The sequence below is a fragment of the Scyliorhinus torazame genome, chromosome 7, assembly GCF_047496885.1.
Source record: "Scyliorhinus torazame isolate Kashiwa2021f chromosome 7, sScyTor2.1, whole genome shotgun sequence".
Lineage (NCBI taxonomy): Eukaryota > Metazoa > Chordata > Chondrichthyes > Carcharhiniformes > Scyliorhinidae > Scyliorhinus > Scyliorhinus torazame.
The window spans coordinates 186,904,869-186,926,738 of record NC_092713.1 but is presented as its reverse complement, the minus strand read 5'-3'; the positions used below and the strand labels follow the sequence as shown (position 1 = coordinate 186,926,738).

Here is a 21,870-nt window from a genome sequence, read left to right as displayed (position 1 = left end):
CTATATCCATTAATGATCTGGAAGACGGAACTGAGGGCACTGTTGCTAAGTTTACAGATGATACAAAAATATGCAGAGGGACAGGTAGTATTGAGGAAGCAGAGAGGCTGCAATAGGACTTGGACAGGCTAGGAGAGTGGGCAAAGGCGTGGCAGATGGAAGACAATGTGGAAAAGTGTGAGGTTATGCACTTTGGTAGGAAGATAAGAGGCAGAGACTATTTTTTGAATGGGGAAAGGCAAATCTGATGCACAAAGGGACTTAGGAGTTCTAGTTCAGGATTCTCTTAAGGTTAACATGCAGATTCAGTTGGCAGTTTGGAAGCCAAATGCAATGTTAGCATTCATTTCGACAGGGCTAGAATACAAGAGCAGGGATGTACTGCTGAGGCTGTATAAGGCTCTGGTCAGCCCCCATTTGGAATATTATGAGTAGTTTTGGGCCCCGTATCTAAGAAAGGAGATGCTGGCATTGGAGGAGGTCCAGAGGTGGTTCACAAGAGTGATCCCAGGAATGAAGGACTTGTCATATGAGGAGCAGTTGAGGACTCTGGGTCTGCACTCGTGGAGTTCAGAAGAATATGGGGGATTTCATTGAAACTTACAGAATACGGAGAGGTCTAGATAGAGTGCACGTGGAAAAGATGTTTGTAGGGGAGATTAGAACCTGAGGGCACAGCCTCAGACTGAAGGGACGATCCTTTACAACTGAGATGAGAGAGAATTTCCTCAGCTAGAGGATGGTGGAGGCCAAATCACTGAGTGTCTTTTGGACAGAAATAGATAGGTTCTTGATTAACAAGGGGATCTGGGGTTACAGGGAGAAAACAGGAGATTGGGTACGAAAAACATATTAGCCATGAATGAATGGCGGAAGACTCGATGGGCCGAATGGCCTAATTCTGCTCCTGCATCTTCTGGTGTTATGGCCTCTTAATTGTCCAGTGAAAGATTGTGGTAGTATGTATTGGGGGTCATGTGGGACTGGAAGCCCTAATGTCATTGGCTGACAGATCCCGGGTCCTGGTTGGCCGTTGACCTCTAGCTCCGCCCTGAAGGCAGAGTATAAGAAGCCGGAGTCCTCCCCCGCAGGCCAGTCTACTATTGAGCTGCGGGGGAACAGACACGCTTAATAAAGCCTCATCGACTTCACTCTATTCGTCTCACGGAGTCTTTGTGCGCTAAAATTTATTAAGCGTGCCTAAAAAGGACTATGGAGCTCAGGATCATTCCGGAATGCCTGAGGATCAGCCCCCACGCAGTGAACGCGGCAGCAGCCTTCAAGCACTGGCAGACTTGCTTCGAGGCCTACATCAGAACGACCACCGGCCGGGTCACAGAAGACCAAAAACTACAGGTCCTGCACTCGAGGGTGAGCACGGAGATCTTCTCCCTCATCGAAGACTCGGACGATTTCCAGACGGCGTTCGCAGCACTGAAATGTCTCTATGTCCGCCCAGTTAACCAAATCTACGCTCGCGACGAGACGGCAAGGTCCCGGAGAATTGATGGACGAATTCTACGCCGCGCTGCTGATTTTGGGACGAGCCTGCAGCTGCCCTTCGGTGAACGCAAATTAACACACGGACATGTTAATGCACGATGCTTTTGTGGCAGGTATGAATTCCTCCCAAATCCGCCAAAGACTTCTAGAAAGAGAGTCGCTAGGACTCTCAGAGGCCCGGGCCCTAGCAGTCTCCCTAGACGTGGCCGCGCGTAATACCCGCGCCTACGGCCCCGACCGCGCGGCAGCCCATTGGGCTCCGTACGTACCCGTCGCGACAAACCCACCCCCCCCCCCCCGGACACCCCACAGGCTTGCGCGGTCCAAACGCCGAGTCGCACCGGGGGCGCCCGCTGCTATTTCTGCGGCCAGGCAAAACACCCCCGACAGCGCTGCCCGGCCCGCGCAGCTATCTGCAAGAGCTGCGGGAAAAAGGGCCATTACACGGTTGTGTGCCGGTCCCGCGAGGTCGCCGCTGTCCCGGGAGAACAGGGAGCCCTGCAAGCCATTTACGCGCCCCAACCCCCCCAGCACGCCATGTACGACCCGCAGGCGCAGCCGCTCTGGGTCCCGACCACCGCGGTCCCGGGAGAACAGGGAGCCCTGCACGCCGCTTACGCTCCCCAACCCCCCTCCCCACACGCCATGTCTGACCCGCCGGAGCTACCGCTTTGGGTCCCGGCCACCACTCTCCACGGCGAAGAGGGAGTTTTGCGCGTCCCTAACGCCCCCCTAACCCCCACCCCGCACCCCACGTCTGACCCGCCGGCGCCAGCAACTTGGGTCCCGACCACCGCTGTCCCCGGTGAGGGAGCTCCGCGCGGTCCTAGCGCTCCCCAGCCCCCCCAGCGCCCGATGTGCGACCCGCAGACGCCGCCATTTTGGGTCCCGGCCACCACGAGGGGAGGAAGGGCGCCGCCATCTTGGACCGCCCCAGACCTGTACGACGCGTGGGGGCGGCCATTTTGTCCACCCCCACCGCCATCTTGTGACCCCCCAGCCACGTGCGATGTATGGGGGCGGCCATTGTGTCCATCCCCGACGCCATCTTGGACGGCAACAACGGACCCCACTCCACTACTACAACCACGTCTCGCTTCAATTACGCTCGATCAAGCTCGGCCCCGGACACTCCAGACGACGACGACAATGGTGCTAATAAACGGCCACGAGACGCCATGCCTAGTCGACTCCGTGAGCACGGAGAGCTTTATCCACCCCGACACGGTAAGACGCTGTTCCTTGACCACCTATCCCAGCGCACAAAAGATTTCCCTAGCTGCAGGATCCCACTCCGTACAGATCCAAGGATTCTGCATAGTTACCCTAACGGTGCAGGGGAGGGAGTTCAAAAACTACAAACTATACGTCCTTCCCCAACTCTGTGCCCCCACCTTGCTGGGATTAGATTTCCAATGCAATCTACAGAGCCTTACGTTCAAATTCGGCGGCCCAATACCCCCACTCACTATCTGCGGCCTCGCAACCCTCAAGGTGCAACCCCCGTCCTTGTTTGCGAACCTTACCCCGGATTGCAAACCCGTCGTCACTAGGAGCAGACGGTACAGCGCCCAGGACCGGACCTTCATTCGGTCCGAAGTCCAGCGGCTACTAAAGGAGGGCATAATCCAGGACAGCAATAGTCCCTGGAGAGTGCAGGTGGTAGTAGTGAAGACAGGGGAGAAACAAAGGATGGTCATAGACTATAGCCAGACCATCAACAGGTACACACAACTAGACGCGTATCCTCTCCCCCGCCTATCCGACATGGTCAATCGGATTGCCCAATATAAAGTCTTCTCCACCGTGGACCTCAAGTCCGCCTACCATCAGCTCCCCATCCGCCCAAGTGACCGCAAGTACACAGCCTTCGAGGCAGACGGGCGATTATACCATTTCCTAAGGGTTCCTTTTGGCGTCACAAACGGGGTCTCGGTCTTCCAACGGGAGATGGACCGAATGGTTGATCAACATGGGTTGCGGGCCACGTTCCCGTATCTCGACAATGTAACCATCTGCGGCCACGACCAGCAGGACCACGACGCCAACCTCCAAAAATTCCTCCAGACCGCCAAAGCCTTGAACCTCACGTACAACGAGGACAAGTGCGTTTTTAGCACCAATCGGCTAGCCATTCTGGGCTACGTAGTGCGCAATGGGATAATAGGCCCCGACCCCGAACGTATGCGCGCCCTCATGGAATTTCCCCTCCCGCACTGCCCAAAAGCCCTGAAACGCTGCCTGGGGTTCTTTTCATACTACGCCCAGTGGGTCCCCCAGTACGCAGACAAGGCCCACCCCCTAATACAGACCACGACCTTCCCTCTGTCGACAGAGGCTTGCCAGGCCTTCAGCCGCATCAAAACGGATATCGCAAAGGCCACGATGCGCGCCATCGACGAGTCCCTCCCCTTCCAGGTCGAGAGCGACGCCTCCGACGTAGCTCTAGCGGCCACCCTTAACCAAGCGGGCAGACCCGTGGCCTTTTTCTCCCGGACCCTCCACGCCTCAGAAATCCGCCACTCCTCAGTGGAAAAGGAAGCCCAAGCCATAGTGGAAGCTGTGCGACATTGGAGGCATTACCTGGCCGGCAGGAGATTCACTCTCCTCACTGACCAACGGTCGGTAGCCTTCATGTTCGATAATGCACTGCGGGGCAAAATCAAAAACGACAAGATCTTAAGGTGGAGGATCGAGCTCTCCACCTTCAACTATGAGATTTTGTATCGTCCCGGAAAGCTGAACGAGCCGTCCGATGCCCAATCCCGTGGCACATGTGCCAACGCACAAATTAACCGCCTCCAAACCCTCCACGAGGACCTCTGCCACCCGGGGGGTCACTCGATTTTTCTACTTCATCAAGTCCCGTAATCTCCCATACTCTTTAGAGGAGGTCCGTACAGTCACAAGGGACTGCCACATCTGCGCGGAATGCAAACCGCATTTTTTCAGGCCGGATGGAGCGCACCTGATTAAGGCTTCCCGCCCCTTTGAACGCCTCAGTCTCGATTTCAAAGGGCCCCTCCCCTCCACCGACCGCAACGCATATTTTCTTAATGTGGTGGACGAATACTCCCTCTTCCCTTTTGCCATTCCCTGCTCTGACATGACCGCGGCCACAGTCATTAAAGCCCTGAACAGCATCTTCACACTGTTTGGTTACCCCGCATACGTCCACAGCGACAGGGGGTCCTCTTTCATGAGTGACGAGCTGCGCCAGTTCCTGCTCAGTAAGGGCATAGCCTCAAGCAGGACGACCAGCTACAACCCCCGGGGGAACGGGCAAGTAGAGAGGGAGAACGGCACGGTCTGGAAGGCCGTCCTACTGGCCCTACGGTCCAGGGATCTCCCAGTTTCACGGTGGCAGGAGATCCTCCCGGACGCTCTCCACTCCATCTGGTCGTTATTATGTACGAGCACTAATCAAACGCCTCATGAGCGTCTCCTTGTCTTCCCTAGGAGGTCCTCCTCTGGAACGTCGCTGCCGACCTGGCTGGCGGCCCCAGGACCCATCTTGCTCTGAAAGCATATGCGGGCACATAAGGCGGACCCGTTGGTCGAAAGGGTTCACCTCCTCCACGCGAACCCGCAGTACGCTTACGTGGAGTACCCCGACGGCCGACAGGACACGGTCTCCCTGCGGGATCTGGCGCCCGCCGGCGACACATACACCCCCCCGACACCATTCACCCAACCCCCCCCCCTTCCTGCCACCGCCGCACCCCGCGACCGCCCCCTTCCCAGGAGGATCGGTTCCCCTCCCCTCAGGCCCGACCAAGAATAAAGCCCAAGCTGAAACCGTAAGGCTCCCGGAGACGACAACACCGGTACAAGCACCACCACCACCACCGGGGCCGAGGCGATCGACACGGACGACCAGACCGCCCGACCGACTCGTGGCGTCGATCTAAATCAAAATATGGACTTTTCACAAGAACATTTTGCTTTTCTCCCTATACCCTCTGTAAATAGTTGAAACAGGACAAAATTGTACAACACTGTATTGCCATGTGAATGTTTTTTTCCTCCCAGGACCAGCCCTGTAAACCCTTACCACCATACGAAGCATCACCCCGCCGGGTTCATTTTTGACAAGGGGTGAATGTGGTAGTATGTATTGGGGGTCATGTGGGACTGGAAGCCCTAATGTCATTGGCTGACAGATCCCGGGTCCTGGTTGGCCGTTGACCTCTAGCTCCGCCCTGAAGGCGGAGTATAAGAAGCCGGAGTCCTCCCCCGCAGGCCAGTCTACTATTGAGCTGCGGGGGAACAGACATGCTTAATAAAGCCTCATCGACTTCACTCTATTCGTCTCACGGAGTCTTTGTGCGCTACAAAGATCTTGCTAAATTGTAGGTCGGATACACCGCCGTGGGTGGCTGCTTGGCTGGGGGACTTGTACGATTTTCTCCGGTTGGAAAAGATTAAATGTGAGTTGAGGGAATCGACAATGTTTGAGGAATTGTTGGAACTGTTCGTCACGGAGGGGGGGTAAATGGGGGAAAGATTTTACACACTGTGGACTGCGAGTTTTTGGAGCATGTTTTTGTATATGCTGCTGTTTCTTATACATCTTTGAAATAAAGTGCTTTCAAAAATAAAAGGTGACAGTCGCCCTCAACGTTTATCAACGGGCTCTTTCCAGGTGCCAAGTGGGGACTTGACTGGGATATCACTGAGCTTGGTGCACAGTGCATCTGCGCCGTCAGTGCATCTGCGCCGTCAGTGCATCTGCCCAGTCGGCACAATACATCCATTTCAATGTGCACCGAGCTCTCCAGGATGCCTGGCAGCCGAGTTCGCTGCCATCGCCAAGATGCCCCGGGTCCAGGATGTGATCGACGGGATGCATGTTCCACCTACAGCTGACAGGCCGCTCTTCACAAACTGAAAGGGGTTCCACTCAATGAACGTGCAGCTGGTGAGTGACCATCAGATGCGTATCATGAACGTCTGATACCAATACCCGGGCAGTGTGCACGACACCTTCATCCTGGCACACTCGATGGTTCCTGGCCTCTTCGAGGTGACCCCCCCCCCCCCCAGCTGGGCGGTTGGCTCCTGGGCAACAGGGGTAATCCGCTACAGTTGTTGCTGATAACGCCTATCAGGAGCCTAAAGACCAAATTGGAGACCCGCTACAACGAACACCATGCTGCGGCCAGGGACGTGATCGAATGGTGCTTTGGCCTCCTGAAGATGCAATTCAGGTGCCTGGACCGCTCTGGAGTAGCCCTCCTGGAGGAGGAGGATGAACATCAATCCCCGCCCGACGAGGTTGATGTGGAGGAGAGTGAGGATGGGCAGGACATGGGGCCCGGGCAAGCATGAGATGCCACACAACGCATGCGCCAGGGCCAATGCGCACAAGAGTCTCTGATTGCCGCAGGTTCACTGAAAAGCCGGGGTTGGGGATGGGGAATACAGGCCAGGAGCTTGGACACCACATCCCAGATCCACACCACCCCTTCCCCTGCAACCCCCTCCGTGATACGTACCTGCTGCACTGTGGGGTGCGGGCATTGCGTTGGCAGGAACAGCAGATCTGGCGCCTGTAAATAAATGGCCTTCAATCAGAATCCCTGTTCAATAGCAGTGTGTAGCTCCCAGTGCTGTATACACTCAGTGCAAACACTGCAGTGAGTCACACAGTAACAGTCAGTTTAATCACACAAGCTGCTGACACTGAACACATTCTCTCAGATACAATTACCTGAATTTTTCACCTATTGGGTGTGCCGCAGTCAGCCTTGGACCGCAATTTCTTCCTGTCCAGACAATTAAGAGCCAGCCAGTATAAAACATGCTCTGTGAAAGTCTGAGCGCTGCCAGTGAGAGTGAGAAGAGGGCAGGCGAAAAGGGAGGGTATGGGCTGACGTTTGTAATGTGCTCCCTCAGGGAGACAATCACTGTGGAGGTGTCTCAGGGAGCTGCTGATGTCAAAACCATGTCACAAGTGTCTAAGCAGCACAATCAAGCAGAAGCCTCAGTCCCCAGACAGCATGTCAATTTATTTCGGTCTTCACAGTTGATCCCACCCTAGATCGAAGTTGCAGCTAAAATGTAAAGGCTGCTTGGCCATTCGGCACGTCCATTAATCAGAAAAGTAGACATGACATGTAAAATTGTGTCCAATTGCCCCCTGAATGGGCTACGTTGCCTCCTTGATTTTCGGTGGATATGCTTCTGACTCTTGTGCGTGGCCATTACCTGAAATATTGAGCGAGTGTGCGAGATGTTGGGACGCAGGGCCAACACCTTTTGCGATTTCACGCACTTCCAGGATGGATGCCCGCCAGCCCGATCAACGTAAAACTCTGGCCAATGTAGAAGATTCATAGGAACAGAACACCGTCTCCAGCCTCGGGGTTACAGCCCCACAAACTCCGCACTGGTTGTATAGGGAACACACAGCTACAGGAGTGTATCCTAGACCCTCTCACCCTATTACTATCACATCCTGAATTTAGGAGTGTGTCCCATCCTGAATACAGGAGTGTGTCCTGAGCTCTCTCCCTCCTGTTACTGTCCCACCCTGAATACAGGAGTTTGTTCTGGACGCTCGCCCTCCTGTTACTGTCTAATCCTGAATACAGGAGTGTGTCCTGGGCTTTCTTCGTCCTGTTACTGTCCCATCCTGAAAACAGGAGTGTGTCCTGGACTTTCCTCGTCCTGATACTGTCCCATCTTGAATACAGGAGTGTGTCCTGGGCTCTCTCCCTCTTGTTACTGTCCCACCCTGAATACAGGAGTGTGTCCTGGGCTCTCTCCCTCCTGTTACTGTCCCATCCTGAATACAGGCGTGTGCCCTGGGCTCTCTCCCTCTTGTTACTGTCCCACCCTAAATACAGGAGTGTGTCCGCTCTTTCCCTCCTGTTACTGTCCCACCCTGAATACAGGGGTGTGTCCTGGGCTCTCTCCCTCCTGTTACTGTCCCACCCTGAATACAGGAGTTTGTTCTGGACGCTCTCTCTCCTGTTACTGTCTAATCCTGAATACAGGAGTGTGTCCTGGGCTCCCTTCGTCCTGTTACTGTCCCATCCTGAAAACAGGAGTGTGTCCTGGACTTTCCTCATCCTAATACTGTCCCATCCTGAATACAGGAGTGTGTCCTGGACTTTCCTCGTCCTGATACTGTCTCATCCTGAATACAGGAGTATGTCCTGGACTCTCTCAGAATCAGAATCTCAGAATACTACAGTGTCGAAGAGGCTCTTCGGCCCATAGATCTGCACCAAACCTATCCAACCTCTCTTTATAACTTAAATGTTCCATCCCAGGCAACATTCTAGTGATTCTTCTCTGCACTCCCTCCAATGCAATTACATCCTTCCTATAATGTGCCGACCAGAATTGCACAGTACTCTAGCTGTGGCCTCACCAAGCTCATCATGACCTCCCTGTTTTTATAATATATGCCCGATTGATAAAAGCCGTGTCCCATATGCCTTTTTCACCACCCTATTAACCTGCCCTTCTGCCTTCAGAGACCTATGGACAGAGACACCAAGGCCCCCTTGTTCTTCGGAACTTCCCAGTGTCAGATCTTCCATAGTATGCTTCCTTGTTAAATTGCTCCTTCCAAAGTTTATCACCTCACACTTTTCAGGGTTAAATTCCACCTGCCACTTATCCGCCAATTTGACCATCCCGTTTATATCTTCCTGTAATCCAAGACACTCAGCCTCACTGTTAACCACTCGGCCAAAATTTGTGTCACCCGCAACTTACTGATCCTACCCCCCACAGTCATCTATCCTCCCCCTGTTACTGTCCCGTCCTGAATACAGGAGTGTGTCCTGAACTCTCCCCCTCCTGTTACTGTCCCACCCTGAATACAGCCTGAATGAATCCTCCATCAGTTTGCATAATGCACAGAAGATTTCATTGTAAATTCAGATGAATTTGATGTCCTTTCTATACATTAAGCCATGATGCACTGTTTTATGATCTCAGTGTTGAGTTCGACAGGCAATAAAACGACAGCATGCAAAACTGTTCCTCACTAAGCTTCAGTGGAAAGTATGAGAGCCGATAGTGAGAGTGAGATGCAGAATTGAAGTGGTAAGCAACTGGAAGCTCAGCACCATGTTTGCAGATTGAATAAATAATGTCATTAAATCAATCTGCTAGTGTAAATGAGACTGTATCACGAGCAGTTAATATAGTTTTACTAAATTGGAAGATGTCCCAGTATATCACTGTCTCCACTGGATGGAATGTTTGGAGCCCTGGACAGTGCAATGGAAGGAGGTGAAAGGACAGCTGTTGCATCTCCTGTGTTTACACAGGAAGATCCCACGGGAAGGGGAGGGGTGTTGAATGTGACGAAAGTGTGGACCAGGGTGTCTCAGAAAGAATGGGCCCTTCAGAATGCACTCTGCAGCAGGGAGACTGCACAGGGGTGAGAATCAGGAAGCTGAGGGTTTCCATTCCCAGCCCAAAATCAGTTAAAGAGAGAGAGAGAGAGAGACACACAGAGAGGAGTTTCAGCAGGAGGGGCGGGGGGAATAAGTCAAATTAAAAAATAAATTATAATGGGGGATCGGAACATTCCAGCCGGAGACAGTGGAGAAAAATTAGCTGGAATCCACTTCATGGTGATGCCTGTAAGGGGGAGGGGGAGCAGCCCCAAGTCGTGGTCCACATAGGCACCAACGACATAGGCAGGAAAAGGGATAGGGATGTAAGGCAGGAATGCAGGGAGCTAGGGTGGAAAGATAGATCTAAAACAAACAGTTATTATCTCTGGGTTGTTACTCGTGCCACGTGCTAGCGAGATGAGGAATAGGGAGAGAGAGCAGTCGAACACGTGGCTACAGGGATGGTGCAGGAGGGAAGGTTTCAGATACCTGGATAATTGGGGCTCATTCTGGGGTAGGTGGGACCTCTATAAACGGGATGGTCTACACCTGGACCAGAGGGGTACCAATATCCTGGCGGGGAAATTTGCTAATGCTCTTCGGGAGGGTTTAAACTAGTTCAGCAGGGGGTTGGGAACCTGAATTGTAGCTCCAGTATACAGGAGGTTGAGAGTAGTGAGGTCATAAATAAGGTTTCAAAGTTGCAGGAGAGTACCGGCAGGCAGGAAGGTGGTTTAAAATGTGTCTACTTCAATGCCAGGAGCATCCGGAATAAGGTGGGTGAACTTGCGGCATGGGTTGGTACCTGGGACTTCGATGTTGTGGCCATTTCGGAGACATGGATAGAGCAGGGACAGGAATGGTTGTTGCAGGTGCAAGGGTTTAGATATTTCATTAAGCTCAGGGAAGGTGGTAAAAGAGGAGGAGGGGTGGCATTGTTAGTCAAGGACAGTATTACGGTGGCAGAAAGGACGTTTTATGAGGACTCGTTTACTGAGGTAGTATGGGCTGAGGTTAGAAACAGGAAAGGAAAGGTCACCCTGTTAGAAGTTTTCTATAGGCCTCCGAAAAGTTCCAGAGATGTTGAAGAAAGGATTGCAAAGATGATTCTGGATAGGAGCGAAAGAAACAGGGTAGTTGTTATGGGGGACTAACTTTCCAAATATTGACTGGAAATGCTATAGTTTGAGTACTTTTGAAGGGTCCGTTTTTGTCCAATGTGTGCGGGAGGGTTTCCTGACACAGTATGTAGATAGGCCAACGAGAGGCGAGGCCATATTGGATTTGGTACTGGGTAATGAACCAGGACAAGTGTTAGATTTGGAGGTAGGTGAGCACTTTGGTGATAGTGACCACAATTCAATTACGTTTACTTTAGCGATGGAAAGGGATAGGTATATACCGCAGGGCAAGAGTTATATCTGGGGGAAAGGCAATTACGATACGATGAGGCAAGACTTAGGATGCATCGGATGGGGAGGGAACCTGCAGGGGATGGGCACAATGGAAATGTGGAGCTTGTTCAAGGAACAGTTACTGCGTGTCCTTGATAAGTGTGTACCTGTCAGGCAGGGAGGAAGTGGTCGAGCGAGGGAATCGTGGTTTACTAAAGTAGTTGAATTGCTTGTCAAGAGGAAGAAGGAGGCTTATGTAAAGATGAGACGTGAAGGTTCAGTTAGGGTGCTCGAGGGTTACAAGTTAGCTCGGAAGGACCTAAAGAGAGCTAAGAAGAGCCAGGAGGGGACATGAGAAGTCTTTGGCAAGTAGGATCAAGGATAACCCTAAAGCTTTCTATAGATATGTCAGGAATAAAAGAATGACTAGGGTAAGAGTAGGGCCAGTCAAGGACAGTAGTGGGAAGTTGTGCGTGGAGTCCGAGGAGATAGGAGAGGTGCTAAATGCATATTTTTCGTCAGCATTCACACAAGAAAAAGACAATGTTGTCAAGGAGAATACAGAGATACAGGCTACTAGACTAGAAGGGCTTGAGGTTCATAAGGAGGAGGTGTTAGCAATTCTGGAAAGTGAGAAAATAGATAAGTCCCCTGCGCCGGATGGGATTTATCCTAGGATTCTCTGGGAAGCTAGGGAGGAGATTGCTGAGCCTTTGGCTTTGATCTTTATGTCATCATGGTCTACAGGAATAGTGCCAGAAGACTGGAGGATAACAAATGTTGTCCCCTTGTTCAAGAAGGGGAGTAGAGACAACCCCGGTAACTATAGACCAGTGAGCCTTACTTCTGTTGTGGGCAAAGTCTTGGAAAGGTTTATAAGAGATAGGATGTATAATCATCTGGAAAGGAATCATTTGATTAGAGATAGTCAACACGGTTTTGCGAAGGGTAGGTTGTGCCTCACAACCTTATTGAGTTCTTTGAGAAGGTGACCAAACAGGTGGACGAGGGTAAAGCAGTTGATATGGTGTATATGGATTTCAGTAAAGCGTTTGATAAGGTTCCCACGGTAGGCTATTGCAGAAAATACGGAGGGTGATTTAGCAGTTTGGATCATTCATTGTCAACAGGATTCTCTGCTTCGCCGCTGTCAATGGGATACCTCATTGAAGTCACCCCACGCTGCTGGGAAACCCATGGGCAGGGGATGCGCTGGCGGCGGGACCAAAGGATCCTGCCGCTAGTGAACTACCAGAGAATTCTGGCCATGGAATTAGGTCACAGAGCAGACAGGATCACATTGAATGTGGAACAGACTCGAAGGGTTAAATGACCTCCTCCTGTTCCTGTCTCCCTTCTGTGCATGAAACGTTTGCTCCCTGTTCACCCTGAATTCACCCTCACGCACTCAGACCCTGGGCGTGAATCCCGTCCCGACGCCAGCTGCCGAATTCTCCGGCGCCGTTTTTTTGGCGGGGGCGGGGATCACGTCGCGCCGGTCGGGGGCCGTTGGCAGTGCCCCCCCCCCAGCGATTCTCCGGGCCCTGATGGGCCAAGCGGCCGCCCGTTTTCAGCCTGTCCCGCCGGCGTGAAATACACAAGGTCCATACCGGCGGAACCTGGCTCTGAGGGCGGCCTGCGGAGTCCTCGGGGGGGATCCGGCCCCGGCCGGCCTCTGTATAGCTCCGCCATGGCCGGCGCGGAGATGAAACCCCCTACGCATGCGCAGGGATCATGCCAGCGGTTTTGCGCATGCGCCAGAACATGCTGGCGCTCCTGTACATGTGCCAACTCGCGCCGGCCGGCAGAGGCCCTTCGGCGCCGGTTGGCACAGCGCCAACCACTCCAGTACCAGCTTAGCCCCCAGAAGTGCGGAGGATTCCGCAACTTCCGGGCGGCCCAATGCCGGAGTGGTTCACGCCACTCTTTGGCGCCAGTACGGCCCGTCCGCCGGTTGGGGGAGAATCCCGGCCCCTTTTCTGACACTTAAACTAATAGAGAGCTGTCAGGAGCAGGAACTCAAATCTCATATGCTTAACTGAAGAAATATCACCGAGAAAGAAAAGGTTAAATGGAAACAGAAAGGATTAGTAGGAAAACAAAGGGTTATTAAAAAAGAAAGGGTTAAATATAAATTACAGTCAGTGTGATTCCTGTTTGGATGCCAAACTCACCGTCGGATATTCCCGCTCTCCCGACGACCCCAGTCGATGGCTGAAGGATGTTCCCTGAGGCAGCAACTGCTCCAGAGGAACTGTGTGGGGAACGAGTTATGTTCGATGGGCCCCTGTATTTAGTGGAAGCTGACACTGTAAATAAAGCAGATGATCAGAAATTGTGACACAGAGAGGTCTAGTCTCCTTCGTAAGATACATGGTGGGTTCTATATTCCATCCTTATATATTCCTACATTACAACAGTGACTACACTTCAAAAATAAAAATTAATCGCAGACATTTGGGATACCTGAGGTTGCTTCATAAATACAAGTCTTCCTTTATTTTTAAACATACTGACAGGCCTGTGAGGGACGGTATACCTTTAAGAGTCATTCTGACTGGTGTAGGATTCTCCATCGGCCGACACCGAAATCAGGAAAGGCAATTGGACGTAGAATCGGTTTTGACTCCAAAATTGTGGTGGATGCCGGGTTCACGCCAAATCGCAATTCTCCGATGCCTCGACATCGGCGTCAATGCATTCCACTTCGCACGTACATTAAATGCTTTTGCATATCATTAGCGAGCCTGACCCAGTATTTTCCGAGGTCTCCACAATTATCCGCCTCCATTGTGGGGAATTCCTGGCGGCAAGGTTCGCTTGTGCTTTTAAAAATCGACAAAACCGGCGGCATGGCTGATGAGGGAAAGAGAAGAGGTAGGACACGCAGAGGCACGACCATGGGCTGCTTGTCCTGACACTTGCAGGGCTGGCTGGGGGTTGGGGTGGGGCCGGGGTGACCCTCCATGGGACCGGGGCGGATCCTGGCACGGACCGACATTGCCACGGCCTGCAAGGCAGCCTTACTTGCTGCGCATCCCACTGACCACCCACCTTGGCCCCTGGTTCTGCAGAGTGACACCGGCTGTGTAGGTGTCCCCACCCCACTATCAACCTCCGCACCCCACCCTCCCCCATACCACACTCCCAACCGGCCACCGCCCGCCCAAGGGTAACACCAACATGGGATGGGGTGGCGGGTTAGGGCAGACATGCAGAGGCAGGCTCTGCAGTGCCAACTAGGGCCACGTGTAGCCTGTTGGATCTGGTTGGGCACAGGGGTACACATCCGTGTCACCAAGAAGGCTCTATGTGCCCAGTTGACACAAAACATACAGTTCAATGTGAACTGATCCCACCAGGATGCCTGGGCAGTGGGGTTCATTGCCATCACGGGAGGCATATCGCCCACGAGGATGGAGGATAGTGACAACCCGCTCTACAATGAGCTCTGGTGCGCCAGATCATAAGAACATAAGAACTAGGAGTAGGCCATCTGGCCCCTTGAGTCTGCTCCGCCATTCAATGAGATCATGGCTGATCTTTTGTGGACTCAGCTCCACTTTCCGGCCCGAATACCATAACCTTTAATCCCTTTATTCTTCAAAAAACTATCTATCTTTATCTTAAAAACATTTAATGAAGGAGCCTCTCCTGCTTCACTGGGCAAGGAATTCCATAGATTCACAACCCTTTGAGTGAAGAAGTTCCTCCTAAACTCAGTCCTAAATCTACTTCCCTTACTTTGAGGCTATGCCCAATCGTTTGACAACATCTGACTCCTGCCCATGGTAGCACTTCCCACTGTTCACCTGGGTGATCCCTGCATATGAGCTGGCCATTCCATCACATGGTCCCATCGAATACCTGGGGTGACAGAGGTGGGGGCACCAGAACGGTGAGCGCTGGCTGTATGGTGGACCCTGGGCCAAGCCCACCCCCAATGTCCGACCATCGCCCCCCCCCCCCCCCCCCCCCCCCCGGGGGCCCCCTCTGCGGCCAGCCCAGATCAGCCCCCGCTCACATCGATCTGTCACGAGTTTAATGTGGAAACATGTACAGATTCATGCCCTAGCCTAGCCCCTACCGCTAAACTGTGCCCTGCACCCGTGCCAACTTAACTGGTGTCCAAATTTCTGGCCTTACGGGCCCTATTGCTACGCCTAGGTGGATACCCAGACGGTACAGATGGAATGGAGGTGGCCTGCTGTGGTTCCCGCCCTGCGGCCTGGGGTGGTCTTCTTCTGGGGTGACTGGCCTGGATGGGCCCAGCTGCTGCTCAGGAGTCCCAGGTGGCTGGTGCCGCCTTGTTCTGCCCGCTGCCCACCAGATGCGGCTGGGGTGGGGGCAGCCCAAGGCGCAGTGCTGTGCCAGCACCTCCCCTGTGGGAGTCACCGGCATGGGCCCAACTATCTCCTCTTCGCTCAGGGTGCCCGATGGCCACCGGACTACTCCACAGGACAGGTTGCCAGTGGAGGTAGCCCCTCAGGCTCCCCCGCCACCCGGCGCTGCCAGTCCTGGAGGCCTGCTGCTATCTCGACCAGGATCTGCATGCACGCGGCCATGGAGCACAGGGAATGGACCACCTCTGTCTGGAACTGCGACACATCACGCTGCGACTGTGCCACCATCTTCTAAGTGTGTGCCACATTAGCCAGTTACTGCACCACCTCCCTCTGGGACTGCCACTTCAGCCAGCACCTGGGCAATGCTGCAGATGCTCTCAGCCATGGCCCACTGTGACTGAGCCATGCTCAGGAACACCGCTGCAATGTCCAGGTGGCCCTGGCACATGGCTGCCCCAGGCCTTAGACATACTGATCTGTGGCCGGAACCCTCGCCACACATGCGGTGTTGGCTTGGGTGGCACGCATGTTCAGCACCATCTCCTGCTCCTGAAGGCGGTTGGTCTTCTCTAACTGTACCTGCAGGTGCTGGATGCTCGCCGATAATCCCTCATGCTGTCCCTGGCTCTGCGACTGCATCTCCACAAACAATGGGACCGCCCATTCCAAAAACCCAAAACCCGTCTGGACGGCAGCTAGTCGCTAGGGTCGGTTCGCTCTCAGACTGCCTGCCCCATTGGGAGTCCCTACCGCCATCTGCTGTACTTGAGCATGTGTGTGGCGTGCACCAGATAGTGCCCAGGAGCCTCTTCATGAGTGTCTCTGGGATGGTGAAGTGTATTGAAAACAGCTCTGAAGCGAAAGATGCGTCATCCCCGGACACGAGCTCCGGGAGGGCGCGGCCTGAGATTCAGGCTAATTGCTTCCGTCCGTGTTGGTATTGTCCTCATCGCTGGTCGGCACCTGGGGTTCTGGCTATTGCTGGGATTGGGGGACACCAGAAGGGTCCGATTGACACTCAGGAGGCATCACCTGCAGCTCATGAAGAGAGAGAGGGGGGAGTAGGGGTGTGTGGGGTTGATGGTGGTGTGGGTGTGAAGGCGGTGTGGATGTAAGGGTGGTGATGAGGGGTGACACATGTGCCATAAGGAACCCCAACTCAACTTCCTCGCCCAATGCCGACCTCCACCCCGGAAACAGTCCTTTCTTCGGCCCACCGACCATGTCCAGGGCACTCTGCTCTGCAGTGGTGAGGACCGCAGGTCCCCATCCAATCTTCTGCTTTCGGTGGTTATGGGCGGCGTACCCCGGGGGGCAGGGGGGGGTGGGGGGCGGGCGGGTGTGTAGGGGATAGAAAACACTCAGTGTTAGACAGTCCGATGCATGCAGCCCGGGGGGTGGATAGCTGGTAGCGTCAGTGGCCAGGGCACCCAGCCATGACGGCCGGTATGGGTGCTGGCATGTCGTGTAGGGTGGGGTTCATCCACCCTCCGGGTGAGGGGGTGGTGTTACGGGTATGTCGGACAGTGTTTGGTGCCATGGGCTCAGTGCTGCCTACTCACCCTGGCCACCCTGAGGAGGTCATGTAGTTTTTCCCTGCACTGCTGGCTGGCCTGGATGGTGTTGCCCATGGCGCTGACCACCTCTGCCACCTGCGTCCAGGATCGGCAAACGGTGGCGGCTGGCAGCCTCCTTCCCGCCCCGGGGTACAAGGTTGCCTTCCTTTCCTCCATGGTGTCCAGCAGGGTCTCAAGCTCAGCCTCTGTGAAATGGGGTGCCGATTACCTCGCTGCCATCTTGTTGGCTGGGATGGTGTGTGTGGGTGTGAATGTGTGTAGCTTGTCAGGCTCCTGAGTGTCAATCGTGAACCCAGCAAATCCGGCACCGTTTCCCATTGGAATTTTGTGTTCCATGTGGTGCCAGTGCTAGCCCCTTAACTGTTGTTGAATTGGCCCAGGTGTAGCGCCAGTTTTACTGTCACAAAAGTCCATGAATCCCCGAGTGTGTCCTTACCTGACACACGCTGGGTGAAGCTCTGGCTCATCACAGTGAGGAATGTTTAAAGCCGGTGTCACTGGGAACTGAGGATGAATCTCAGGCTCCTGATCCACACACACAGGGAGATGAGATTAAAGTTCAGGAATATTCCCAGCTGTCTGAACACAACTAAACCAACTCTCTCAGCCCTTAAATTGGAGAAAAGCTGTATGTTCTTACTGATGATTCTCAATATGTCGGAGTGAAACCTTTCCCATCCATTCAGCCTCTTCTGGATAAGTTGCGATATATGGGACAGGTTTAGGGTGAACGCTGGAACATCTGGATCTGTGACTTTCTGAGTCTCAGTCACTCTGTAATGAAAGAGGAGAAAATGTTTTTAGCAGTAAGGACATTTCTGATCAGAAATTCAAAGGGGATTTAAGTGATCATTGTAACAATCTGCACCCCTTTCTAATGCTTGCACTGACACCCCACAGTAACCCATTCTGAAAATCGCAGAAGCCCGGGATTTACAGTCTACCTGTATTCACACTGATCTCCACACATGCAGTGGATCATCCAGCTTTCGTTCCATATTCCCCATTCCCAATCGGGTCTTGGAGTTCTTGCTTCATTTTCGAGTCCCCACCTGTGTCCTCCTGCCACTTGTTTTACTCGAGTTCGTCAACCAAGTCATTAATAATTAGCTGTTGGTTGGGAGTCTGAAGGAGATTATTTAAGTTAGGTTCTATGTTTGGGGGGTTGCTTTTTTAGATTGTGTTTTGTACTTAACCCTGTTGGGTTCTTTTTTTCTTTCTCATTTTGTTAGTGATATTTTATGAAAACCTTTAATAAAAATTATTTAAAAAAAAAAAGTTAGGTTCTATCATTAAGATCAACAGAGTCTCTGTATCTAGTCTTACTGGGATCTTCCCATGTTAACAACTTCCCCAGTACCCTCCCAATCTTCCTGTTAATATTGGGGTCAGAGTCCAGTGACCTGGATATTACTGGGAAAGTACAAAGTCATTTCTCTGACAATGGATTGCTGAACCAATCACAATGCTGACACTGGAACTTGACCCTCTGCTCAGCTTTCCATGGGTCGATTGATGGAACAAACTAATCATACAACATTTACTGAGCCAGTGGAATAAAGCTGTCACTAAGACACAGAGCATTCCGGAAGAATTGATTAGATACAGTTCATTGCAGCTTTCTCTCTCTCTCACTTTCATGTCCTGAATGGTCTGAAATCAAAGGAATTTACAGCATTGACGGCCCATTGTGTCCCTGCTGTCTAACAGTAGCCATCCAGCCTAATCTAATTTCCAGCTCTTAGTCTCCAGCCCAGCTTGTAGATTCTAGCATTCAAGGGCACATATAAGCCTTCTTGACCACTGTATCTACCTGTCCCAGCCACCTTCAGGAATCTGGAGACATTATCTCCAAGGTCTCCATTTTTGTTCACTTCTCAGTATCTTACCATTTGTTGCCTTATTAGCCTTTGCTAAATGTATCGCCTCATACACTCTGGATTGAATTCCATTTACCACTGTTCTGCCCCCCCTGACTAGTCCATTGACATCTTCCTACAGTCTACAGTTTTTTCCTTCATTATCAGCCACAAGGCCAGTTTCTGTAATGTCTGCAAACTTCTTACTCATACTCCCTCTGTGCGAGTCCAAATCATTTATATGTACTGTAAAAGGCAAGGGACCCAGTACTGAGCTCTGCAGAACATCATTGGAAACAGCTTTCCAGTTACAAAAATACTCATCGACCAAGATTGTTTATGTAATGACCCTCACAAGACCCCCCCCCGGGTATGATCCGATTGATCTCCCTGTGGAGCTCGTGGAATACGAGCTCCCCTGCTGATGGCAGAGGTCAATCACCTGGGGCTCATAGAATCAACCCTTAAAAGCCGGTCTGGATTGGGGGCAGCATAATCCGTAGTCCTGACAGGGGCCTATGTGCTGTATGCCACGTTGCAGACTTTTCTTTTGGTTTTCAATAAACCTCCGTTTGAATCACCTTCTCAGATCTCCTGACCTTTCATACTGGCGACGGGGAAAATCTAAAGCTGCGATTCTGGATATCTGGACCGTACTTTAATTCCTGAGCACAAGAGCAAGGTTGGAGAGAATCTGAAAATGCCGCTTTTTGGAAGGCTAGTGGCTTTATATGCAGGTGTGGAAGATTGGGCCCAGTATACCAAACGGATGCGGTATTTCTTCCAGGTGAATAATATCGTAGGAGAGGATCGGCAAAAAGTAATGCTCCTGACTGCCTGAGGAGCCCCAACTTTCAGTGTGATCAAAAGCCTAACAGATCCGGCAGCCCCAGATTCGAAGACCTTTAATGAACTTGCAGAGCGTGTCGCACACCATTAAGAACCTACACCACCAGTGATTGTGCAGAGATACCGGTTCAACACGGCCGGGCAAACACCGGGGGAATCGGCTACAGAATTCCTGACGTGCTCTTGCAAGCTGGCTGAGCATCGTGACTATGGCCTATTCCTCCCAGAGATATTGTGAGACCACCTATTCTGTGGCATTAATAACATGGTGACCCAAAGGAAATTGTTGGCGGGACGGTCCTTGGATTTAAAAAGGGCCATAGAATTATCCCTCTCTGGTGAAATCGCGGAAAAGGGAGTCCATGAACCCCAGGGCTCCATGGACTTTGATGAACATAGCATTGGCCACCCCTATGTGGTGATTAACACCTCCCAAGAGTTGGGCCTATGGGACACAGTCGCCACCTGGGCAACATCGTGGTCAGATCCAATGACCAAGAACCACTGCAGCCCAACGAGACATCTCCCCTGAGGTCCAGGAAGAAGACTCACAACGGTTCTCGTTGCAGGAATCGTGGCAGCTGGGGCACCAGAATTGACGGCGAAAGCGTTGCCCTGATCGGGTGACACAACTACCCTGAGGCAGGACACTAAATATTGCCCAGCCCGATGAGGATAATTGCATGCCACAAAATTGCATTATGGCACTGTAGCCACCTGGGTTGGCCACTTCCCGACTTAAAATGGAGATCCGCAAAGAATGCAGGGAAATTCAGTCAAGCCAGGAAAAACTAGCAGGTGCAAAGTTTCCTGTGAATGAGAACTTGCAGAAACCCAGACAGCACTGAAACTAGCAACCATCCGCATATTAATGAGCGATCCCCGGGAACAATTGAAACATTTAAGGTGAATAAGGCCAAGCCAGACTCCTCGGCGCCAGCAGGAGCCAAGACAAAGGAGGGCCAACGGACACTCAGGAACCGCCCAGCGATCAGGGAACGGCTCCAGTATTGGAGAAATCGATCCAAGTGATCAGAGTGTAGTCCAACCACTTGGAACAAGATACGGGGTCCGCCCCGAACAGCGCGAAGCCCCTGGGGACTATAAAGTAGAGTCCCCAAGTTCAATTCGTCCTTTTTGGCAGGGTCACTCAGCAGCTCGAAACAACCCTTGACAGTGACCTGCCTAGCTGCCGCATCAACCAAGTAAGTCTCCAGTCAACGCACGCTACGAGATAGGCGCTCCTAGCTACCAGTCTATGCCAGCTTTTGAATCCTGCAGACTCAGAATCGAACAAAAGGCCATTTGTTCCCCTGACCTGGTGGGCCAGTTCCAAGCTAAGTATAGGCCTTTTAGTGATAGAGATAGTCTAGTAAGTAGAGTTTATGCATGAGTAGTGATTGACTGTGTATAATAAATGTGTTTTGATTTGAAACTTACTAACTGGTGTATTGAGTTATTGATCAGCACTTGAACTTGAACCTCGTGGTGGTATCATAAAGATACCTGGCGACTCTAGAGCAAAGGTTATAGAAACAGAGCAAATTAAGTAAAGACATAACGAGCAACGAATTAAGAGCCAACCAAAGTTAGCAACAGCACCAAAAGTAGCCCCAATTAAGATAACCCTTCAAGTGAATGGCCACCCCTTGGATATGGAAATAAATACAGTGGCTGTTGTCTTGGTCATTGAACAACAGACATTGCAGAAAATTCATTTAGTGATCCAGTACCTGGACCTAAAGGGCACTAAGACATGGCTGACGACGTGTACCGGGAAACCATTAACAATGATTGGGACATCGACGACCCTGATTAGCCATGGAAACAATCTGTTCGACTGCCACTGGTAGTGGTGCAGGGGCCCGGATCCAGTCTTCTTGGCCGTGAATGATTACAGAGACTCTGCTTAGATTGGCAACAGATCTTTAGAATGGGTACAGGTGGATTGTATGAGGTCCTGGGAAAGTACCTGGAAG

General features: G+C 52.2%; 1 protein-coding gene across 4 annotated transcripts in view; it reads right to left on the bottom strand.

The window, feature by feature from the left end:
- The window catches only part of LOC140426742 (E3 ubiquitin/ISG15 ligase TRIM25-like), a 200,225-nt gene that overhangs the window by 29,342 nt on the left and 149,013 nt on the right, over positions 1 to 21,870 (bottom strand). For 2 of the 4 annotated variants that reach the window (XM_072511871.1, XM_072511876.1), the window contains exons 5-7: positions 17,824 to 17,957; positions 13,435 to 13,569; positions 7,002 to 7,055 (exon numbers count right to left, since the gene is read on the bottom strand). In XM_072511871.1, the coding sequence (XP_072367972.1) occupies positions 7,002 to 7,055; positions 13,435 to 13,569; positions 17,824 to 17,957 (323 nt within the window). The remainder of the gene's footprint in view (positions 1 to 7,001; positions 7,056 to 13,434; positions 13,570 to 17,823; positions 17,958 to 21,870) is intronic. The other 2 variants (XM_072511872.1, XM_072511873.1) reach the window with 1 other exon arrangement.